Source organism: Pelophylax lessonae (genome assembly GCF_965119305.1).
Source record: "Pelophylax lessonae genome assembly, chromosome: 13".
Classification (NCBI taxonomy): domain Eukaryota; kingdom Metazoa; phylum Chordata; class Amphibia; order Anura; family Ranidae; genus Pelophylax; species Pelophylax lessonae.
In genome coordinates this window covers 53,702,889-53,727,815 of record NC_138780.1, presented here as the reverse complement: position 1 = coordinate 53,727,815, position 24,927 = coordinate 53,702,889, and the positions used below count along the sequence as shown (strand labels likewise).

Sequence of the window (24,927 nt, the reverse complement as noted above, 5' to 3'; positions counted from 1 at the left end):
GCTGGCCGTCCGGCCAAACTGAGCTATCGGGGGAGAAGAGCCTTGGTGAGAGAGGTAAAGAAGAACCCAAAGATCACTGTGGCTGAGCTCCAGAGATGCAGTCAGGAGATGGGAGAAAGTTGTAGAAAGTCAACCATCACTGCAGCCCTCCACCAGTCGGGGCTTTATGGCAGAGTGGCCCGACGGAAGCCTCTCCTCAGTGTAAGACACATGAAAGCCCGCATGGAGTTTGCTAAAAAACACCTGAAGGACTCCAAGATGGTGAGAAATAAGATTCTCTGGTCTGATGAGACCAAAATAGAAATTTTTGGCCTTAATTCTAAGCGGTATGTGTGGAGAAAACCAGGCACTGCTCATCACCTGTCCAATACAGTCCCAACAGTGAAGCATGGTGGTGGCAGCATCATGCTGTGGGGGTGTTTTTCAGCTGTAGGGACAGGACGACTGGTTGCAATCGAGGGAAAGATGAATGCGGCCAAGTACAGGGATATCCTGGACAAAAACCTTCTCCAGAGTGCTCTAGACCTCAGACTGGGCCAAAGGTTTACCTTCCAACAAGACAATGACCCTAAGCACACAGCTAAAATAACGAAGGAGGGGCTTCACAACAACTCCGTGACTGTTCTTGAATGGCCCAGCCAGAGCCCTGACTTAAACCCAATTGAGCATCTCTGGAGAGACCTAAAAATGGCTGTCCACCAACGTTCACCATCCAACCTGACAGAACTGGAGAGGATCTGCAAGGAGGAATGGCAGAGGATCCCCAAATCCAGGTGTGAAAGACTTGTTGCATCTTTCCCAAAAAGACTCCTGGCTGTATTAGATCAAAAGGGGGCTTCTACTAAATACTGAACAAAGGGTCTGAATACTTAGGACCATGTGATATTTCAGTTTTTCTTTTTTAATAAATCTGCAACAATGTCAACAATTCTGTGTTTTTCTGTCAGTATGGGGTGCTATGTGTACATTCATGAGGAAGAACTAATGAACTTAAATGATTTTAGCAAATGGCTGCAATATAACAAAGAGTGAAAAATTTAAGGGGGTCTGAATACTTTCCGTACCCACTGTATATATATATATATATATATATATATATATATATATATATATATATATATATATATATATATATATATATATATATATATATATATTTATTGGAAAAATACTGAGCTACCCCAAGACTACATTTAGTAATAGTGTCCAAAGGGGGCAGTATCGTATTGCTTATTAGATTCGGTATATATAATAATACCATTGTTATCTGATGACCTATCTCGACCTCTTGGCTAGTGAAAAGCCTTAAATTAGTTGACCATGTCATATGCTGTCAGACATTGCATCTAGATTGGAAGATCTATATGGCCATAAAAACTTAAACACAAACTTCTCTAAAATGAGGTAATTAGTATTTAGCTTTGTCTAAGTAAGATTACTATGTGTAAAAATATAAACCCAAAATATGATGTAACATTCCTAAATATACATGTATACATATACGTATAATTATTACTCATATTTTCTTACACACGATATAATGTATCTTTAAAACTTTTATATAGTTTAAATGTTTGATGAAATACACTGAACTATTGTCCATTGTTAAAATACAGATAAGAATACAAGCGAGACTGGCCATCAGTAACTATTGGTGTCTGGCTATAATGACCCTTATCTGATGAGATGTCCATGTACCACTTATTTACGATTTAAAAGAAATCCAAAGATATCTGTTGAAAATTTCAAGACTCTCTGTAAGGCATTTTGTAAAAAAACATGAACTTTCCATGAACTCCTAAACAAGATGGAAGCTGTGCTATTCAAAATCTCTATAGTCTACATGGCTTTTAAATATTTCCATTTTCTTTTATTTAATTCCCCCAATAATCCTGACAATATATATATCCAATCAATAAATAAATACTGGTAATAATCAAAATCCAAAGTGAATGTGAACACTATTCAATTTGTTGCAAAATGTATATAAATCCAGTCAAAAATGAATTTAAATATTATTAGTGAAAGTCCATAGTGAATAGATAAATATTAAATATTATCCAGTTGACTGCAAAAGGGCTCTTGTGCTTGATTTTAGTGACAGCAAACAATGCTTAGTGCAAACTTCAGTGGGATTGTGCTAATTCTTCCACCTCCACAGCATGCACAGCCCACTTACCGGATGACCCCTTGGGGTCAGACGTTGGTAAGGAATCCCAATATGGTTATCCGCTGTGGTTCCCTCGGTAGGGAGCGTGGTGCCTGGGGCACAAATGGTCTTTTGGGGGATCGCCTCTGGGGTCTTTTCCTATGTTCTCCCTTTAGGCAATCTCAATGTCGTGCCTCAGTAGAGTGCGTTATGGTAGGTACCTTTTAAATCTCCTCTGGTGTCCACTTGCTCAGAGGTTGATAGTGTGGGGTCTCCGCATGTTAAATCGAAAGAGGTAGGGAGGCTCATAGTGTAGTATTTCAGCATATCTTAAATATAGAATCAATTACATTAAAAAGGAGAAAGCCGGCCGGAGGATTGGAACGCCGTTCCGCGTTCCAGATGCGGTTCACGGACCGGATGTGAAGTAATGGCGTATCACGGGACCCTGGAGACCTGGCGGTCCTGGAGTCCTTTGTTTCCCGGGGGGAAGTGGCGTTTTGGCGTAAGGTGTGCAGGAAGCCTCTCCCTGCCCTCTCCTTGTTCCGGCTCTGCCACCGCAGACCTGGTCTGTCTAGCCTGATGTTGCGCGCCCTGATCTGTCCAATAGTGAGGATGATTCCTCTGCTGCTGCAGCAGCGCATGAGTAGGCGCTGGTTAACACACTTATCCTGCCTATTTTGACAAGTTTTGTCTACAAGGATTGGGAGAATCCGAAGTGACACTTTGTGGTCCCAAAACACTTTGCAGTGCGTTCTCTTTGAGGAATCGCTTTTGACAAAGTGGACCTCTCTGACTGTGGTAGACCCTCCTGTTTTCAGGTTGAATAATCCTCCCAACCATGATCCCGGTGGAGGGGTCTCCCTCCTTTAAAGATCCAGCTGACAGAAAAGCAGAGTCTGTGGCCCGCGCTAATACTAATGCCAGTTCGGCTTTGGGGCCGGTTCTGGCCACAGCCTTGGTATCCCAAAGACAAACTGAATAGGCTAAACTTTTGAGCCATGGTCATGGTAGTGGGCAGGTTCCTCCTGCTTACCTGGAACTGGCTGACCCAGTTGGTCAAGAGGCTGGAATTTGTGTGTGATGAGTCTTTCGATACGGTCCCTTTACTTTCCAAGCTCTCCATCTCTGCGGTGTTCTTAAGCGTGTATTATGGCTTAAGTGTTGGTCTGTGGATTTAACCTCTAATAAGTCTCTCACCGATTTTTTCCTTCCAAGGAGACTGTCTATTTGGAGCTACCCTGAATTACATAATTCCCACCAGGGGAAAGAGCACCTTCATTCCACAGTCTAAGATGGGGGGAAAAAGCCTGGTTGCAGGCGCTGCCCTTCTTTCTCTGTACATAAAATTTGTTTCATTCCCAGGAGCCGCAGACCAGGGCAATAAATCCTTTAAGCCCTCTCTAGGAGGCTCTAAGCGACCCTGGTCTGGAAAACCTAGAGAAGGTTTCTCCAGACCTGCAGACAAGCCCTCTTCATCATGAAGGTTTGCCCTCACCCATGACTTCAGCCCCGTGGACCTCCTTAGTTGCCAACAAGTGGATCCACGAGGTGATCCTGTCTGGATAAGATAGTTTCAATGCTTCTCTCCAGAGAGGTTCCTTCCTTTCCAATGTGTGTCTATCTCAGGATCGCCTGCAGGCCCTTCTTGGGGCGGTGCAGGATCTGCTACTTGAGGAGGATGAGCGCCCCAGTCTGAGGGCGATTTCATGGGTTTTATTCCAACCTGTTTACAGTTCCGAAGAAGAAGGGTAGGGTTCATCCGATTCTGGTTCTCAGGGCCCTGAATTGTTTTGTGCGTGTAAAAAGTTCAGGATGAAGTTCATTCAGTCCATTCAGTCTGTGGTGGCCTCTTTACATCGGGCATTTTCTGTCCGCAAACGGCATCAGAGATGTCTTCCTACACATACTGATTTATGCACCAGCGTTTCTTCCGCTTTGCTATTGGAGAGGTGCATTATCAATTTGTGGCGCTGCCCTTTGGTCTCCGATCCTTGGGTTTTCACGAAGGCTCTGGCTCTGCTGCGACAGCGGGAGATTGCTGTGGTTGGTTATCTGGACGCTTGACACCATCTGAACTAACTAAGTTTATCTAGGTCTCATTAGACCACAGGACATGGTTCAGTAATCCATGTCCTTAGTCTGCTTGTCTTCAGCAAACTGTTTGCGGGCTTTCTTGTACATAATCTTTAGAAGAGGCTTCCTTATGGGACGACAGCCATGCAGACCAGTTTGATGCAGTGTGCTGCGTATGGTCTGAGCACTGATACGTTGACCCTCCCACCCCTTCAACCTCTGCAGCAATGCTGGCAGCACTCGTACGTCTATTTCCCAAAGACAACCTCTGGATATGACACTGCACACATGCTCTCAACTTTTTTGGTCGACCATGGTGGGGCCCGTTCGGAGTGGAACCTGTCCTGTTAAAACCGCTGTATGATCTTGGTCACTGTGCTGCAGCTCAATTTCAATAACCAGTCATATGACACCAGGGAGGGAAAATGGCTAATTGGACATTTTCACTTAGAACCACTGTTGTTGCCAGGGGTTTAGACATTAATGGCTGTGTTGAGTTATTTTGAGGGGGCAGCAAATATACACTGTTTTACAAGCTGTACACTCACTACTTTACATTGTAGCAAAGTATCATTTCTTCAGTGCTGTCATGGGGTGTTGCGGGGGTCCCTCATGTCCCTGGGGTGCTTCGGCATCTATTTGGGAGTACAGACATGGTGTTGTGGGCCGCAATCGGTGAAAAACGCGCGGCCGCCATTTTAGGTGTGGGCAGGCTGTTTTGGCCTCATTGTGAGGGCAGCAGCCATTTTCTGCAATACTGTTGGCGCCGATTGGGCGCCATCTTTGTTGTGGGCACTGTGTGGTCAGCGGCCATTTTCCCGGAGCTTTCTCCATAGACTCGTATTGGCAACCATTTTTTTGTGGCTCAGGGCTGTGTTCTGCCTCTAGAGGCGTGAGGTCCCTTCCTTTCTTCTCACATGACATGCAGATCGAGTTGGCAGCGTGTGGCAAGTATAGGCACACTTTGGGGGGATTTTATAGTGTTTCCTGACCTGCATTCCTGCTAGCATTCATTTTCCTGTAGCACAGGACGTGTTCCTCATTGCGGTGGGAACCGCGGAAATCGCCGATTTAAAGGGCCAGTGTCATTTAAATTTGAGATTGCTATTATGGAGTCCCATGATAGCTAATTCCCCCCAGATCTGGTGGAGGGTTCAGGTACTCCCGAATCCTCTGCTATAGTCTCACTTACTGCTGCACTTGCGACTTTAGCGTCTACAGTGGATTTGTTGAGGTCTGACCGGGCTTCTAAGAAAAGGCCTATGCCCTCTCAGTCGTCTGACTCGGAGCCAGATTTGGTTGCCATGGACAGCGTACCCCCCGAGGGGTCTCAGTCCTCTAAGTCGGATGAGGAGGATTCCCCCTCCGGATCAGCAAGAGAACGCGCTGCAATGTCTGCACTTATTAGCTCTGTGAAAGACACTTTAAATTTGGATGATGAGCCCCACCTGTCGGTTAAGCGGTCTTCCTTTGGGACCCGCAAAGCCCTGAAGTCGGGCCAGGTTTTTCCCTGTCCCGCGGAGTTTCACGATACCGTGAATGACCAATGGCGCAATTTACAACATAATTTTGTGTTGCCCAAGAGATTTCAGTACCGTTATCCCTTTGCGGATTCGGTGGATTCTCGCTGGACTGCGGCTCCTAAGGTGGACCACACTGTGTCCAGGTTGAATAAAGCCACTTTAATGCCCGCGGAGGATTATCCGGCGGATAGGCGGGTGGAAACTCTTAACTGCCACATCTACATGGTAGCGGGTTCCTTGCTGAAACCCGTGTTCGCTTCCGTAATGGTCTCTCAGGCTGTTGTGGAGTGGGCCAAGGCGCTTAAGCGCACTCTAATTGCTGACTCCGCCCCTCCTACTACTCTGGAGATGGTGGCTCAAATTGGTCAGGTTGTTTTATGCCTGTGTGACGTGGTCTTATGAGGCCCCTTTAGTCGCACGACTGTCTGCAGTCGCAGTTACGATTCGTCGGATTGTTTGGCTAAAAAGCTGGTCGGCGGACCAGTCTTCCAAGAAGACGGTGTCTGACATCCCTTATGCAGGGAATCGTCTTTTTGGGGACTCTCTGGATGAACTGGTGAAGGATCACGGGGGGCAAGAGCACTCTACTGCCTCAGGTGTCCCGGGGCAAGTCCTTCCCCGGTAAGCGGGGCCCTTCTTTTGAACCTAACCAGGGGTCCTTTCGTGCCTTCAAGGCACAAGACAAAGAAGTCCTTCAAGGCCTCTGGTGGCCAGAAGAAGCCTTGGGCGGGCAAGTCAAAAGCCGCCCACACTGGCACGGCGGCTCAGTTCGCTTCGACCAGACGGGGCGCCCTCATCCGTTTCAGGGGTGGGGGGACGTCTGCGCTGTTTTCCTGAACCTTGGCTGGCCAAGATTCAGGACAGGTGGATTCAAGAACTCATTCGGTCAAGGTACAAGATCAAGTTTCGATCGCGCCCAGCAGACAGATTCTTTCCCTCAAATCTTCATTTGACCCCAGATCGTTTCCGAGATCTCCATCGGGCAGTTCAGGATCTCCTCGCCCAAGGGGTGGTTGTCCCGGTTCCACACCGGGACAGGTTTCGGGGTTTTTACTCTAATCTGTTTACAGTGCCCAGAAAGGAGGGCAAGGTGCGTCCGATTCTGGACTTAAAGTTTCTAAACCGCTTTGTGCGGGTTCAGAAGTTCCAAATAGAGTCCCTCCGGTCGGTGGTGGCATCCCTGAGTCAAGGAGATTTCCTGGCTTCCATCGACCTCAAGGATGCGTATCTACACAATAGATAACACAATAGATAACACAATAGCCTACACCGATTCGCAATAGCAGAGGAGCCTCGCTTCGGCTCCAACGGTGTTTACCAAAGTTTTGGCTCCTGTTCTAGCCTTGTTGCGGGTACATGGGATTGCCGTCCTCGGTTACCTGGACGATTTCCTGTTAAGGTCGAGCTCCAGTGCCACTCTGTTGCGCGATCTGTCGATCACGGTTCAGACGCTCCAGGAGTTCGGGTGGACCATCAATTTTCAGAAGTCAACCATGTCCCCTTCTTTTCGTCTCCCTTACCTGAGGATGATTCTGGACTCTGCCCAGGCGAAGGTCTTTCTTCCGGAGGACAAGCTCCGGATCCTGCAGGCCGAGGTCAGGTCCCTCATGGACAACGAGTCCTCCTCGCTTCGGACCTGCATGTGGTCTCTGGGCTTAATTGTGTCGGCTTTTGAGGCGATCCCATTTGCACAGTTTCACACGAGATCTCTTCAAGCGGAGATTCTCGCCAGGTGGGACAGACGTCTTCACTCTTTGGAAAGAAGGATTTCTTTGAGCCCCCTAATGAGATTGGATCCCCTGTGGGGGCTCCAGTCTCCGGCTCTAACGGTAGGCAAATCCTTTCGACCGTTGCTATGGACAGTGGTCACCACGGATGCCAGCCTGTCGGGCTGCGGTTTGGTTCTGGGCAATTTGTCTGTCCAGGGCACCTGGTCGGTGGGAGAATCCTCCCTGCCGATAAATGTCTTGGAACTGCGAGCAATCAGGCTCTGTTTGCTCCGTTGATAGGATCGTCTGCGAGGCTGCCCAGTGCGGGTGCAGACGAACAACGCCACTGCGGTGGCTTACATGAATCACCAAGGGGGCACCAGGAGTGCCCGGGCGGCCAAGGAAGTGGCCTAGATTCTGTCCTGGGCAGAGACGCAGGTCCCGGCGATTTCGGGAGTTCACATTCCGGGTGTGGAGAACTGGCAGGCGGACTATCTGAGTCGGCAGGCCCTGGACCAGGGGGAATGGTCCCTACACCCGGAGGTGTTTTAGATGCTGTGTGCGCGGTGGGGATCCCCGGATGTGGATATGTTTGTGGCGCATACGCGCGACCCTCTGGCAGACGCGCTTGGTGGTGCCCTGGCACCGGTATCACTTGATTTACGCATTTCCGCCGATTCAGTTGTTATCCAGATTCCTTCGCAGGTTGGTCTCGGAACCGAGGTTGGTGATTCTAGTGGCACCAGACTGGCCGCGCCGGTCTTGGTACGTGGACATCATGCAACTGGTCGTCGAGCCTCCCTGGCGGCTCCCACTACGAGAGGATCTGCTGTCTCAGGGACCGATTTTACATCCTGCTTTACAGTCGCTGGCTTTGACGGCGTGGCTGTTGGAAGCCAGGTCTTGAGAGACGGAGGTCTCTCGTCGATCATTCCTACCTTACTCAAGGCCAGGAAAGCCTCGTCTGGTGGGATTTATCATAGTACCTGGAAGGCTATTTCGCCTGGTGTGAATCACAGGGGTTCCATCCGCGCTCCTTTTCGGTGGCGAGGGTGTTAGCTTTCCTGCAAACTGGTGTGGAGCAGCGTCTGGCGCTGACCACTATTAAGGGCCACTTATCTGCGCTGGTCATTCTTTTTCAGCGCCCTTTGGCATTGAATTCCTTGATCCGCACTTTCATTCAAGGGGTGCGTCATCTGGATCCCCCTAGGAGGGCACCCTTGCCTCCTTGGGACCTGAATTTGGTTTTGTCCGTTTTGCAACGTCCTCCCTTTGAGAACATCCGGGAGATTCCTCTGCCAGTGCTGTCACGGAAAGTTGCCTTTCTGGTGGTGGTCACATCTGCTCGCGGAGTTGACGGCCCTGTCTTGCTGCTCCCCCTATCTGGTTGTTCATAGGGACAAAGTGGTCTTGCGACCTCCTCAGTCCTTTTTTTCCCGAAAGTGGTTTCGGATTTCCATCTCAATGAGGGCATTGTCCTACCTTCGCTGTGTGCGAAGCCTAAGCATCCTAAGGAGTTTGCCTTGCATTCCTTGGATGTGGTAAGGGCGATCAGGGTTTACCTGTCGTCTACTGAATCCTTCAGAAAGTCGTATTGTCTTTTTGTCCTTCCTGAGGGACCTCGGAAGGGTACGGCTGCGTCTGCGGCAACCATTTCAAAATGGATCAGGCAGACAATTGTGCAGGCCTATTTAATTAGGGGATCAGGTTCCACCTTTCCCTGTCACAGCGCACTCTACCAGAGCGATTAGTGCGTCTTGGGCCTTCCGCCATCAGGCGTCGGTGACTCAGGTATGCAAAGCGGCGAACTGGACGTCCGTGCATACCTTTACAAAATTGTACAAACTTGATGTCTTGGCATCAGCGGATGCATCTTTTGGCCGCAAAGTTCTGAGTGCGGCAGTGCCTTAGGGGAGACATGGTGGTTTTAGCCTGTCTCCTCCTGTTGGGGTTTTTTTCCCCTTGTTTATTTTGCTTTCCTGGGTTTGTTCGCTCCAGTTGAGCTTTCTTGTTACCCAGTGTTTTACCTTTCTGGTTCAGAAGAGGTTCTTTTCTCTGACCTGGGTGCGTTGCCTTTTTTGGCGGTTACGTTTCCCACCCCTCACATCTACACTGCTTTAGGACGTCCCAGACGTGCAGATTGTATGAGTGGGCGGCGACTGTCAGAGGACATAAGAGAAAATAGAATTTTGTAAGAACTTACCGTAAAATTCTTTTCTCTGAGTCCTCTAACAGTCGCCGCCCCCCACCCCTCTTTTGGGGTTCATGGATCTCTATACTGCTTGCTACCAAACTGAATTGGGAATGCAGCTAGATGGGGGTATTGGACCAGAGGGACAGCCCCCTGTAGGTGTGTGTATACAAAGGTTTTGTGAATGTTTTCTAACAATCTTCTGCCTAGCTTACTCCTGTGGATAAAACCAATACCCAGACGTGCAGATTGTATGAGTGGGCAGCGACTGTCAGAGGACTCAGAGAAAATAATTTTACGGTAAGTTCTTACAAAAATTCTTTTTTTCCAGACGAGGCTTCTGTGACGCGGTTAAGGCTCCTGTGTCCTGGTTAAGGGCTCTCATGTTTAGCCTTGGGTTAATTTCCCCATACCTCATTTTCCCTTTGGCACTACTTTTGGGCGTCTCAGTAGCTATGTTTTATGGAGTGATGTGTCCGTCGATGAATGAAAGTGAAAATGGAATATTTGTACTTACCGTAAAATCAATTTCTCAACTTCTCAATTTCTCAACGGGCACAGCACCCACCCCTCAATGAAGTTCTGATACTTACAATGCTGCTTGCTACTAAACTAATTACCTAGAGCAGAGAGGGGGGTTATATACCATTTGAGGATGGCCCATGGGCGTAGCCAAGTGTTTTTTGTTCTGCCTAGTCCTACTCCTGGAGGAGGCAATATAACCCACTAGTTATGATTTATGGAGCGCTATGTCTGTTAAACTCAGAGAAATGGATTTTATTGCAAGTACAAAAATCCCATTTTATCTCAGATTTTCTGTTGCGTGGTTTTTAAAGAAGTAAATCATGCACCTGCAGTGTTGGGGGTAACTAGTTGCAAAGTAACTGATTACAGTAACTACATTACTTTTTTTGGCAACAAAGTAATGTAACTAGTTACAATACTAGTATTGGTAACTACACTACTTTACTAGGCCATAGGAACGCACTTTCCTGCGTTACCCAAGCTGTGCGATGCAATCGTTATTTCGAAGAATAGAGAGGGATGAAGTTTATGACTTTTTGTTGCACTTTATGTTTTATTCTGTTTTTTCAGGTTTTGTTCTCATGTTTCCCAAAGCCTGTGTTTATACAATAAACTCTATGCAGAAAGAGTGTCATGTATCTTCTTCTACACGGTCAATTAAGAAAGAGGATAGTAAAGTAATAAGTAGTGAAGTTACGTTTCAAATGCAGTAACTAGTAAAGTATCTTGTTACAATTTACAGAAGTAACTAGTTACATTTTTTTGAGTAACTACCCCAACACTGTGCACCTGCATTCTGAACATTATTTGATAACTTCTTGAGGCACAAAATGGTAGCTGTGCCATCCAGGTGTTGTAATTGTCCTGCTAGAACTCCTTACTCATAGGTTTCTGGAACCCTTGTCTTCTATGGTGGCTTACAGCTCATTGTCTTTAGTGGTTACTTCGAACACTATATGCAATTCTCCTAATGAAATCCGAGAAGTATGAAAAGGGAGAAAAGAAAACTTTGTATAACAAACATGTAACATGTATTGTCTATTATCTTCTTGCGGGTGTGTATAATTGTTGCGGTGTAAGCACCTGGTATACTGAGGGATGAGTAGGCAGGATCCTCTTGAGAGGTGGTAGACTTGGTGTGCTGAATTTGGTTTTATAGAAACATCTGCTATGGCTAGGGGCTGAAGTTTTGGGAAAGAGTGTGAGAAAATTTGATTCATTTGAGTATCTGCTGCTGCTATGTCCTTCACTTTTACTAGCAGTTTGCTCTACAACCTTTAAACCTTGCCAAGGCTGTGGTGTGCTCACGTTGTTTCTCCAAAGCTTCAGTCTTCTGCTTTCACCTCTGCTTCTATTTGTGCTTTCTTGCATGCAGCTTCTGCCTTATCTTGGCTTTCTTGTGTATAGTTTCTGCTTTCATCTCTGCTTCCTTGTGTGCAGCTTCTTCAGCTTCTGCTTCCATGCTTCCATCTTTGCTTTCCTTTTTGGACAAAGGCTGCCTTAATTTTAGAAGCCTTAGCATCGGCATGGGTCTTGATAAGTTGTTGACTGCAAGTATAGAGACTTGGATGATCTTGAGAAGTGTCTTGTGGATGCAGAGCAATGAGATTTATTAAGTTGTGTGATTCTCACTTCTGCCTTTGTTTGTAGTACTAAGCTGTCTCTCTCTAGATTAGGCTTATCAAACCCCTAAATTCTTCCCATGGCTCTTCAATGTTTTATCACTTTAAGCGATTATTATATTTAAACCTCCACCCAAAAGGGTACCGGCACCCGCTCCCACTTCGAGGCGATCTACGACTATCTTCAGCCCCTCTTCCTTCCCCCCCGCAGCCTTCTGGGACATAAACGGGTCCCAGATGACTGCGGGACTATTCACAAAGCTCAGCGTGACTTGCACATTCACAGTAGGAAACTGGCTGTGAATCCTTTTCCTTACCAAAGATGCGCCTGCTTCCGAAGCCGATTGAAGAATTGGCTCAGGTGCTGTCATCGTTGGATCCCTGGACAAGTGTCCTTATATTAAAATTCAGCAGCTACATTATTTGTAGCTTCTGACTTAAAATGTTATGGGGGGAGACTGGAGCTCCTCTTTTAAGGTACATGTAATGGAACCGTGACCCACACTGTGTTTGTGGGCTTCTGTCAGTATACGGCTTCTTTCAATCTTGAACATAGATATCAGTTTTTCCAGCCACCTCCCATACAAAGCTAGCCGACAACTTAGCTTGTTCTAGAACCTTCGCCTTTATGGAACAGTAACACAGTTTATTTACAGCATGGACATCCCCCTCCTGATCCGATTACCCCATCAGGTCAGGGGTTGCCTGATTACATTATCATATGCAGATGAAATTGTAAACACAAATAGAATTAACCTGAACGAATTATCTAGCCGTCTGGACAGAAACAATATGTGAGTTTATTAACCATTCACAATGAGACAGACAGGCTTAACAGAATACACAGACAATAGGAAGTGACCGCAAGTGACAGATTGTCTGTCTGTCTCTGACATTGGAGTACAATATACAGTACAGTGTAAACCCAGAACCCATTTGAAGCAATCCAAACCATATTCTGTGTCCATTAAGTATCTGTCTTTCACTCCCAGTGACGGTGAGTACCGTCACAGTACATTCCTATATAAGTCTCATAGGTAGAAGTGAATTGTTTGAAAACACCCTTTAGTTGCCGATGAGAAGTTTGAGAGAAATAGGTAATATGCAATCAACTAAATGCACCATAAGTGATTAACATTACTAAGTAGTTATTCTTTTTTACATTTATAATTGTATTAAACACTCAAGGTTGATTTACCAAATGTTTACCTTGTTTGCTTAACCACTTTAGCTCTGGCCACTGTGCTGCTACTGCAGCACAGTGGCTCGTTATCGTCCAGCGACGTAGACCTACATCACTGGACTCCTCCCCCTGTAGGCGGCGCTCCCGCTGTTTTCATTCACACTGGGAGTTGGGCCAGGGGAGGAGCGGCGACGATCGCCGCTGCTCTTCCCCGATCGTCGGGGGAATCTAGTTTGGAGATCCGCCCGCCTGTGTAAACAGAGCGGGCGGATCTCCTAAGTGACAGGGAGTGACAGATCGGAGTGTTCAGCATAGCTGAACATCCGATCTGTCCCTGGCTCACTCAGTCACCTCCCCCCCCACACGTTAGTAAGCACCAGGCATACATAGCACTGATTACTGCAGTAATGTGGTACCCCCAAAACTGTCAAAAATGTCAGTCAAGGGTCCGATCTGTCCGCCGCAATGTCGCAGTCCCGCAAGAAAAATCGCAGATCGCCGCCATTACGTGTTAAAAAAAAAAACACCAAAAATGACAGAAATCTTTCCCTTAGTTAGTAAACGCAATAACTTTTGCGCAAACCAATCAAAATATGCTTATTGTGATTTTTTTTTTTTTTTTACCAAACATAGGTAGCAGAAAACAAATTGGCCAAAAATTTAAAAAAAATGTTAAAAATATTATTTTTTCAAAATAAACGCTCTTTTTTTGTTTATAGCGCAAAATGTAAAAATCGCACAGGTGATCAAATACCACCAAAAGAAAGCTCTGTTTGTGGTTAAAAAAGGACGTAAATTTCGTTCGGGTACGGCGTCGCACGACCGCGCAATTGTCAGTTAAAGTCGCAATGCGCCGAATCACAAAAAGTGGCCTGGACGTAAGACAGCAAAATCCTCCGGTGGTAAAGTGGTTGGTTAATGATCTAAAAATAATTTTGGTTCTGTTGTTTTTCTGCCTCCACAGAAAATGTAATGTTTTGCTGAGACATTCTACTGACAATGAAAGTTACCTGGCAGTCTGAGGAATGTGTCAGTTTCTTAGCTCTGTGTCTGTAGGTTGCTTGTGAACACAGGAAGCTTTCTGTCTCCCTTATTTGAGATGGTATGATCAGAAATAAGAATGGCATGTAGTAATGTAGTACAGCTTCTACTGTATACATCTATGATGCACAAATTGACTTGTATAACACAGGTCCATTGGAAAAACACTGGATTATTGCTCTTTTAGGCTGCTGTGATTAGCTTGCAGGCATGTACAGGCTTACACAGTTAATCTGGTTGAAAAAAGACACAAGTCCATCCAGTTCAACCTAAGCTGCTGTATATCCACTGCCCATATTACATCTCCCACTATATTTCAGAGCTATAGATGATTTCTTTTCAGTGGAGCAAATTCTTCTGAAGCTAGGCATTCTTTTATGACTGGAGCCAGACGATTTTTTGACTGATCTGCTTTCCCAGTCTAAACATGGCAAGTGTGATCTGTATAACTGGTCCAGTTGTATGTAGATAATCATAACCATACAATGTCAGCAAGGTTGGCACAGTGACTCGATCCAAAGGACATCTTGCAGATCGTCAAACGCTTTAATCCAAAACTTGTACAGATCTTGGCAGATCAACATCAGATACTGTAGGTAAAAAAAACATAGTATGTCTTGCTCTAACAATTATATGTGCTCAGAAGAGAAACTAAAGACACGCTGAAAAGAGAGTGTGACTGGCTATACAGAGCATTTCCTCACTGTGAAATGAGAAAGGGACAAAATTATTTAAAGGCAAACCAAGAACAATGCATGTGTAACATAGGTCTTCTCCTGAAGAGCCTGCCTTTAGCATGTTCTATATGACTCTTCTTTACAAGAAGTTCTTGATCATCAAATTCATGGGTCTTAGAGGGCAACATCATATATTTTACAAATATTCATGGACTAAAAAAAATCTGTTTTTTAAATTGGTGAGTAATAAACAAATGAATCATTTTTACTTGGATCTTTTTTTTTTTTTTTTAAATCCGCCATGATTCAGAAAGGGGAAAAAAACATCAGTAAAGCAAAATTCAACCCTTACATAAGAGCTCCCTTACCTCAGTGTGCCCTCTATCCATCAGGGTCCCCATAGGAGTATCCCTATATATCAGAACCTCCTTACATCAGGGTCCCCATCATGGCCTCCTTTTAGGATTTCCCTCTTACATCACAGTCCTCATCAGGGCCCCCATCAGAGCCCCAATTTACATCAGAGCACACCTTAGGGAACCCCCCCCCCCCTTTTAGATCAGAGTCCCACTTACATCAGAGACACAGATGGCAAGACTGTTAAATATTATTGGCATGTTTTGAAGGAGGAATTTTTATTTTCTTCAAGTTTTAAACTAGTGATAGGGTCCCTTTTTTAAAATTGCCTTTAAAATGAACATCAGTCTGGCGCTGAATCAGCCTCTTGTGATTCTTTGAGCTGTGGCAATCATAATGGAAGAGGAAACAGATTTGCACAGTACACAGGGGGTTGTCTGACAGGATGACACTCAAATCACAGAATTGATTTGAATTTGAGAAGTTGCTTAACCACTTGCCGACCGCTCACGTTGACCCTACTGCGGCAAAGTGGTTTGTCATCGTCCAGCGACGTAGACCTACGTCGCTGGACTCCTCCCCTTGTGGGCGCCGCGCGCCGCGCGCCGCCGGAGGCTCGCTCCCACTGTATTCAGTCACAGCGGGAGTCGGGCCAGGGGAGGTGCGGCGGTGATTCCCCGATCATTGGGGATCGAATGTGGAGATCCGCCCGCTTGTGTAAACAAAGCAGGCGGATTTCCTAAGTGACAGGCAGGGACAGATTGCAGGATTCATCATAGCTGAACCTGCGATCTGTGTATGTGTCACACAGTCCCCTCCCCCCACACACGTTAGTAAGCACCAAGCATACATTGACCCCTTGATCACCAATAAAAGTTAACCCCTTCCCTGCCAGTGTCATTTTTACAGTAACCGTGCATATTTATAGCACTGATTACTGTAGTAATGTCACTGGTACCCCCAAAAGTGTCAATGCCAGTCAAGGGTCCGATATGTCTGCCGCAGTTCCCGCAAAAAAAAATCGCAGATCGCCGCCATTACTAGTTAAAAAAAAACAATAAAAATGACATATTTCCCGTAGTTAGTAGCTGCGATAACTTTTGTGCAAACCAATCAAAATACGCTTATTGCCATTTTTTTTTTTTTTACCAAAAATATGTAGCAGAAAACAAATTGGCCTAAAATGTTAAAACATTTAGATTTTTACATTTTTTTAGGGGGGGAACTTCATATTAAAAAATTGGGAAAAAAATTTGTTGTTTTTTTTCAAAATTGTCGGGTTTTTTTTGTTTATAGCGCAAAAAGTAAAAATCGCACGGGTGATCAAATGCCACCAAAAGAAAGCTCTATTTGTGGGGAAAAAAGGACATAAATTTAATTTGGGTACAGCATCGCACGACCGCGCAATTGTCTGTTAAGTAGAAAAATATTGTTATTTTTTCAAAATTGTTGCTTTTTTTTAATATCGCAAAAAATTAAAATCGCAGAGGTGATCAAATACCACCAAAAGAAAGCTCTGTTTCTGGGAAAAAAGGATGGGAATTTCGTTTGGGTACGGCGTTGCATGAATGCGCAATTGTCAGTTAAAGTCGCACAGTGCCAAATCGCAAAAAGTGGCCTGGACGTAAAGCAGGAAAATCCTCCGGTGGTAAAGTGGTTAACAAAATAAACTGTTTGGTGAAACACTTCATGCAATAGTATTTCAGCTCTGAATGTAGCATTTTGCCTTTACCCTTATGTCCATCTAAGCGTGTATTCGTTATGTACCTAAAATGAAATTTGATAGCAATGTGATACAGTATTTTTCACATATGCCACAGGTGTGAAAGTTTATCTACAGTCTACAATTATTGGAAGTGCCTCATAAATATGTGCAAGTAACCATTTATACCTCTTAGTATTAATAACATACGAACACTATATTGTCAAAAGTATTGGGACACCTGTCTTTACATGCACATGAACTTTAGTGGCATCCCAGTCTTAGTCCGTAGGGTTCAATATTAGTTGGCCCACCCTTTGCAGCTATAACAGCTTCAACTGCTCTGGGAAGGCTGTCCACAAGGTTGTCCACAAGGTTTAGGAGTGTTTCTATGGAAATGTTTGATCATTCTTGCATAAGCGCATTTGTGAGGTCTCCACTCTAATCCATCCCAAATGTGTTCTATCAGGTACAGGTCAGGACTCTGTGCAGGCCAGTCAAGTTCCGCCACCTAAAACTCGGTCATCCATGTCTTTATGGACCTTGCTTTGTGTACGGTTCCAAATCATTTGGTGGAGGAAGTATTATGGTGTGGAGTTGTTTCTCAGGGATTGGGCCTAGCCCCTTAGTTCCAGTGAAGGGAAATCTTAAGGCGTCAGCATACCAAAACATTTTGGACAATTTCATGCTCCCAACTTTGTGGGAATAGTTTGGGGGATGGCCCCTTCCTGTTCGAACATGAATGTGCACCAGTGCACAAAGCAAGGTACATAAAGACATGGATGAGTGAGTTTGGGGTGGAGGAACTTGGTTGGCCTGCACAAAAACCTGATCTCAACCTAATAGAACACCTTTGGGATGAATTAGGGCAGAGACTGCAAGCAAAACCTTCTCGTCCAACATCAGTTCCTGACCTCACAAATGCGCTTCTGGAAGAATGGTCAAACATTTCCATAGACACACTCCTAAACCTTGTGGACAGTCTTCCAAGAAGAGTTGAAGCTGTTATAGCTGCAAAGGGTGGGCCAACTCAATATTGAACCCTACAGACCAAGACTGGGATGCCATTTAAGTTAATGTACGTGTAAAGGCAGGTGTCCCAATACTTTGACATTTATAGTGTACATTCCCATACTATAAAAAAAAGCCTTTCACTATTTATCTTGCTTTGTTTACATTTTGCGTGAACTAAAGCTTGTACAAATACACTAGAACACATGCAATTTCTCAAAAATGACCTTAAAATACGCATATGAATCGACCTTTTAAGGGATAAGTTCACCTTTTGTAACATGCTACATCCATATTCAGGGTGTAATATGTAACGCCCATATCCAGGGGGTAACATGTAGAATGTTACAAAAGCATTGGTCCCTGCATAAAAAGGTCATCCCACAGCAATGTCATGGTGATCACCAGGACACAAAGTGAGGGGTAAATGGGTTGCAGCCAGGAGCCAAATACCTACAAGTTAAAATGTCCCCACTCTAAAAATGGAGAAAAAACAACTGTGGATGGAGTTTCATATTGTATTGCACTTTACAATGGTATGTTTTCCTCCTGTGTCTCAGTGATTTTATTTTCTCTTACCACATAGAGTCCTCATGGTCTTCCTATGAGAGCCAGCGGAAGCCCAAAATTTGCAATGAAAACACGACAAGCATTTTATCTACATACTACAAAGCTGACCAGAATTGCTAGGCGGATATGCCGGGATATCTTCCGTCCGCAGTATGCTGCAAGACATCCATACATGCCCATCAACAGTGCTGCTATCAAAGCAGAGTGTAGGTATTTTAAGAACTGAAATAACTTAGAGTAAATTTTAATTATGTCTACTGGGTGCTACTTGTATTATGTATAGGATGGCAGTCCAGTAAAATTCAGACAGAAAATGGACAGTGTTATCACATGTTAACTTTTTAAATATTATTCCTGTTATACGGTTGGTTACAAAAGGAAATATAACTTTTTCAAAAGGCAGTTTTCAAGCATTGATGCTAAAACAGGACAGTCCACAGGATAAAACTGCGTCAATGAAATGTAAAGGTTTCCCTTTATATAGAAAACGATATAGCTTACACCAATTACTACAGTTGTAACTGTTTTTTTTTTTTTTTTCAGCATACCATAGTTTGATCCTAATAATTTTAAAGTGAAATTTCAACCACAACATATTTTTATTTTGAAAAAGTGGGTAAGGTTTGGAATATTTATTGGTCTTTTTGTTCCTATTTAATTTGGGAAAATCTCTCCCTCACTTGTGGTAACAGTGATTGCATAAGACCTATTTTTCCTGAAAAAAAATTATTACTGTACAAGCTCCTGTTATAATTATTCCCCCTCTCTTCCTGTCCCACAGACCTCTGGGTGGTGTGGGAAGCCTTCACAAATGTGGACAACGATAGCAGTTAAAATGATAGAAGTGATGAGCCTTTACCATGCTATTCAAAATAAAAATATTTTAGCTAGAGTTTTACTCTAATCGCATATTTGTAACCCAATTATTCACCAAGTTCCTGATTCCGGATGGGAAAGACATGCACAGGAGCAGCTTCGCCATTCTGTGATCAATAGAACTTGTCGGCGACATATTGGACACCCTTGAATTCATCCAATCTTTATCACAAACCACTGAAAATAGATTTCTCGTCCTGGTGGACAAATTAGACCATTTGGAAAAAGGTTCAGCTGAACTTTTTAAACAATATTGGCCTCCCAGACTCCGACCTCTCGAGTGAGCTATCTAGATTCACAAATCACAGTGGTGCTAGGAATAGACATTGTTTTCGAAAATCTAAAGAGCTCACTGCTTGGAGACACTTAGGTCAGATTCCAAAACACTAAGTTTGGTGATAGTTACCTAGACTTTGCCAACAGATCACAGATCCTTAAGGTGCGTAAAGCACAACATAATCCTAACTGCAGACAGCTGCAAGCTCATAGCGTTTCCGACTTCTCAGTGAATCTGCCAAAACAAAGGAAAGCCCTTCAATCGAATATGCCAGAAACTGATCCACAAACTGATTATTATTATACAGGATTTTTGTAGCTCCAACAGTTTATGCAGCACTTTGAATCATGAGGGCAGACAGTACAGTTACAATTTAATACAGGAGGAATTGGAGGGCCCTGCTCATTAGAGCTTACAATCTAAGAGGGAGGGTCAAGAGATACAAAAGGCAATAACTGTAGGGAATGAGCTGATGGAGAAAGTAAAAGTACAGTTGTTAGAGGCAGGTATGGGCTTCTCTGATGAGGGTTTTCAAGGATCCTCTAAAAGTGTACAGAGTGGGGGATAGACAGACAGATTGGGTTTGGGATTTCCAGAGGATGGGAGAGGCTTGGGAGAAGTCCTGGAGGTGAGCATGGGAGGAGGTTCCAAGGGAGCTAGAGAGCAGGAGGTCTTGGAAGGAATGTAGAGAATGATAATGTTGGTATTTTGAGACTAGGTTAGTGATGTAGCTGTGAGGGCAGAATTGTGAATGGCTCTTTAAGTTGTTGTACATATGTTGACTTTAATTTGTTGGGTGAGCGGAAGCCAGCGGAGGGTACAGCAGAGAGGGGTAGTAGACACAGTCTGGCAGCAGCATTTATGATGGCCTGAAGGGGGAATAGCCAAAGAAAAGGTATGCCAGTGAGGAGGGGGTTGCATTAGTGAAGGGGAGAGATGACCAGGGAGTGGACAAGGCACTTTGTGGTGTCTTTGGTTAGGAAGTGTGTTTTAGAGATGTTGCAAAGGCTGAGGCAGCAGGCTTTGGACTTTCATTGGATGTGGGGGCCAAAAGGAGAGTTCAGAGTTTAGGATTACACCTAGCACCTTGGCATGCAGGGACTGGTTGTTGGTTGCACTGTCGTTCTTCAGTGAGAGGTCAGGGGAAGGGGCACATGGCAAAGGAAATAATAGGAGCTTGTTTTTGTGCAGATTGATTTTGAATAAGTGGTGTGACATCCAGTCTGATATGTCTGTCAATAAATGAGTGATGTGTGCGGAGACTGATGGAGTGAGCGGCCTGTGTTCACCATTGCTTTGGTGTACCAGACCTTGACAGAGTGGACAAAGCTTTTGTGCCAGGATCTGGAGGAGGAACGGCTTCCCCCTGCCTTTGTGGAGCTGGCGGACCAGTTGGTCCAAGGGGTTACAGTATATCTTTGATGCCTCTCTGGATGCGGCTCCCTTAGTTTCTAGGGTGTCCATGACAGCAGTGGTCCTTCGGTGCATGATATGACTGAAATGCTGGTCTGCTGACCAAGCTTCCAAGAAGGCCTTATCGGATCTCCCCTTTGTGGGGGGGGGGGTTGCCTGTTTAGGTCTTCCCTGGATGCAATCATTAAGGAAGTTACAGGAGGGAAGAGTACTTTCCTCCCAAAGGTTTCCAGGGGCAAGGAGTCTCGTCCCAGATGTGGTCCTTTTTTCTTGGCTCATAAGCGTCAGGGTCTCAAGACAAGGGATCCAAATCTGTTAGGACCGTCTCTGGAGGCTCCAAGAGGCCCGGCCTGGTAAGCCGAGAGCAGGTCCTTCCAGACCTGCAGACAAGCACTCTTCTGCCTGAAGGGACACCCTCACCAGTATCTGGGGTCGAGGGACGTCTTTGCTTTTTTCCGGTCCCTTGTACCTCACTGATTCAAGACAGGTGGGTCCATGAGCTTACCCAGTCAAGTTACAAGATCGAATTTCGGTCTTGTCCTCCAGAGCGTTTTTTTTCCTCCCAACTTGCGCCTGTCCCCAGGCTGCTTACATGGTCTCTTCGGGGCGGTACAAGGTTTGCTGCTGTAAGGGGTGATTGTACCGATTCCAAACCGGTTTACGGTTCTTAGGAAGATAAAGTGCGTCCAATCCTGGACCTCAAGGCCCTAAACCGCTTTGTGCGGGTACAGAAGTTTTGAATGCAGTCCATTCGTACGGTAGTGGCATCCCTTCATCATAGGGATCTTCTGGCCTCGGTCAATATCAAGGACGCTTACCTCCATATCCCGATATGTGTCGGGCATCAGCGCTTCCTCCGCTTTGCCGTGGGTGAGGAACATTATCAATTCAAGGCATTACCCTTTGGTCTTGCCTCAGCTCCTCTGGTATTGGCCCCAGTGTTAGCATTGTTGCAATAGCAGGGGATTGCGGTACTGGGGTACCTGGACAATCTTCTTCTGCCAGCAGAGACTGCTCTGAAGGACAACCTAGACATCACTGTGCGGACTCTGCAGGAGTTCAGTTGGACATTGAATTTCCAGAAGTCTGCTCAGGTTCCATCTACCAAGTTGGACTATCTGGGCCTGACTCTGGACTCAGCTTCAGCCGGGTGTTTCTTCCGCTGGACAAGCTCCAAAAGCTGCAGGATGCCATTCGACTTCTGTTGTCCAGCAGTTAGTCATCTCTCAGGACTCGCATGTGGGTGCTGGGCATGATGGTGTCTACCTTCGAGGTGATTCCATGTGCACAGTTCCACACAAGACCTCTGCAGAGAGAGATTCTTACCAAGTGGGACAGGAATGCACAGTCTCTAGACAATCTGATTCTGCTGAGCCGGGGTACGGGAGGGTTCCTGATCTGGTGGCTTTGCTCTCCGGCTTCGACAGGGAAAATCTTTCCTTCCACTGTACTGGACAGTGGTCACCACGGATGCCAGCCGGTCTGGGTTGGGAGGTGTCTTGGGCACAGATTGTGCTCAGGGGGTTTGGACTCTGGAGTCAAGACTGGCGATCAGACTTTTTTCGTCTTCAGAGGTGTCCAGTATGGATTCAATCGGACCATGCCACGGCCGTGACATATGTCAATCACCAGGGGGCACAGAAAGTTTCCTAGTGGCTCCGGAATTAGCCGGCATTCTAAGGTGGGTGGAACGTTTTGTTCCATGGATGGAAAATTGGCATTCTGATTACCTCAGTCGACAGGCGTTGAACCAGGGAGAATGGTCTCTTCATCCAGAGGTGTTTCATCAGCTGTGTCTCTGGTGGGGAACTCCCGAGGTGGACCTGTTGGCATCTCGCCTCAACAGGAAGGTGCAGAGGTTCATAGCAAGGTCTTGGAATCCACTGGCCAACGCCACAGACACACTGGTAGCTCCTTGGGGCCAGTACCCTCTAATTTACTCCTTTCCTACCTCTGACACTTCTGCATAGGCTTCTACGAAGGATCGAGGCAGAAGGAATTCCAGTCATCCTAGTGGCCACAGACTGGCCTCGTCTATCTTGGTACACGGATCTAGTATGGCTGGTCGCCGATGTCCCTTGGCAACTCCCTCTCATAGAAGACCTCTTGGCTCAAAGGCCGATCTTGCATATAGTTAGGTTGAAAAAAGTCCCTGGCTCAACCAATAAAAAAAAAAAAAACAGTAAAGAAAACCCAACCATACAATCCCTTATACACAATCCTATACCCGCAGTGGTTGATCCAGAGGAAGGCGAAAAACCCCAGCAAAGCATGATCCAATTTACTACAGCAGGGGAACAAAAATTCCTTCCTGATCCCCCAAGAGGCAATCGGATATTCCCTGGATCAACTTTACCTATAAATATTAGTACCCATTTATATTATGTACACCCAGGAAAGAATCCGGGCCTTTTTTAAAGCAATCTAGTGAGCTAGCCAAAACCACCTCTGAAGGGAGTCTATTCCACATTTTCACAGCTCTTACAGTGAAGAACCCTTTCCGTATTTGGAGACCAAATCTGTTTTCCTCTAGACGTAAAGAGTGCCCCCTTATCCTCTGTGTTGACCTTAAAAACGAATAACAACACCAAGTTCACTATATGGACCCCTTATGTATTTATACATGTTGATCATATCCCCCCTAATCTCCTCTTCTCAAGAGAGAATAAATTCAGTTTCTGTAATCTTTTCTCATAGCTGAGCTCCTCCATGCCTCTTATCAGTTTGGTTGCCCTTCTCTGCACTTTCTCCAGTTCCCCTGTAACCTTTTTAAGAACTGGTGCCCAAAACTGACCTGTATATTCCAGATGTGGTCTTACTAAAGATTTGTACAGGGGCAAAATGATATCTCTCTCTGGAGTCCATGCCTCTGTTAATATAAGGACTTTGCTTGCTTTGGAAACCGCCGCCTGGCAGTGCATGCTATTATTAAGCTTAGGATCTACCAGAACACCCAGATCCTTCTCTGCTATGGATTCCCCCAGTTCTACTCCCCCTAGTATGTATGCTGCATGCATATTCTAAGCCGCCAAGTACATAACTTTACATTTATCAACATTAAACCTCATTTTCCACATAGTTGCCCAATGAAACTGAAAAATTTGAAGTGCATTGAGGTCAGCTTGTAAGTTGGATACATCCTGTAAATAAGTTATTCCACTGCAAAGCTTGGTGTCCTCTGCAAAGACTGAAATGGTGCTTTTAATCCCAGACCCTATATAATTTATAAAGATATTAAAAAGTAAGGGTCCTACACTGAACCTTGGGGTACACCACTGATGACCTTAGACCATTCAGAGTAAGAATCATTAGCCACCACTCTCTGAATTCTATATTTAACCAATTTTCTATCCATTTACAAACTGATCTTTCCAAGCCTGTAGACTTTACCTTACACATTAGCCGTGTGTGGGGAACTGTGTCAAATGCTTTTGCAAAATCCAAGTATACTATTTCCACAGCCACCCCTCTGTCCAAGGTTTTACTTACCACCTCATAAAAAGAAATCCATTTTGTTTGACAACTTCTGTCTTTCATGAATCCATGCTGTCTGTTGCTTAAAATATTTTTTTTCAGCAAGAACTCATCTATGTGGTCTTTTATTAAACTCTCCAGTATCTTCCCAACTATAGAAGTTAAACTAACAGGTCTATAGTTACTTGGCAAAGAGTTTGATCCCTTTTTAAATATAGGCATCACATTGGCCCTACGCCAATCCAGTGGTACTATTCCAGTCCTTAACGAGTCCCTAAAAATTAGAAACAAAGGCTTTGAAATTACAGTGCTCAATTATTTTAGGATGCGTGGGTGGATGCCATCTGGTCCAGGTGCTTTATTCACCTTTATTCTGTCAAAATATTTCTGGACCATATCACTTTTGAGCCATTGTGGATCATTTGGGGCTGTGTCAATACCATCCTTATTATGGTTATGACCTCCTCATGCTCCTTTTGTGTTTACACAGAGCTGAAGAAAGTTTTTTAAAAAAATTGCCTTCTCTTTGTCCCCAGTCACCCAACCCACTC

The 24,927-nt window shown here is 45.1% G+C and overlaps 1 protein-coding gene across 6 annotated transcripts in view; it reads left to right on the top strand.

The window, feature by feature from the left end:
* The window catches only part of MTA1 (metastasis associated 1), a 427,965-nt gene that overhangs the window by 233,224 nt on the left and 169,814 nt on the right, over positions 1-24,927 (top strand). For all 6 annotated transcript variants that reach the window (XM_082242913.1, XM_082242912.1, XM_082242916.1 and 3 more), the window contains exon 14: positions 18,353-18,542. In XM_082242913.1, coding sequence (XP_082099039.1) covers positions 18,353-18,542 — 190 coding nt within the window. The remainder of the gene's footprint in view (positions 1-18,352; positions 18,543-24,927) is intronic.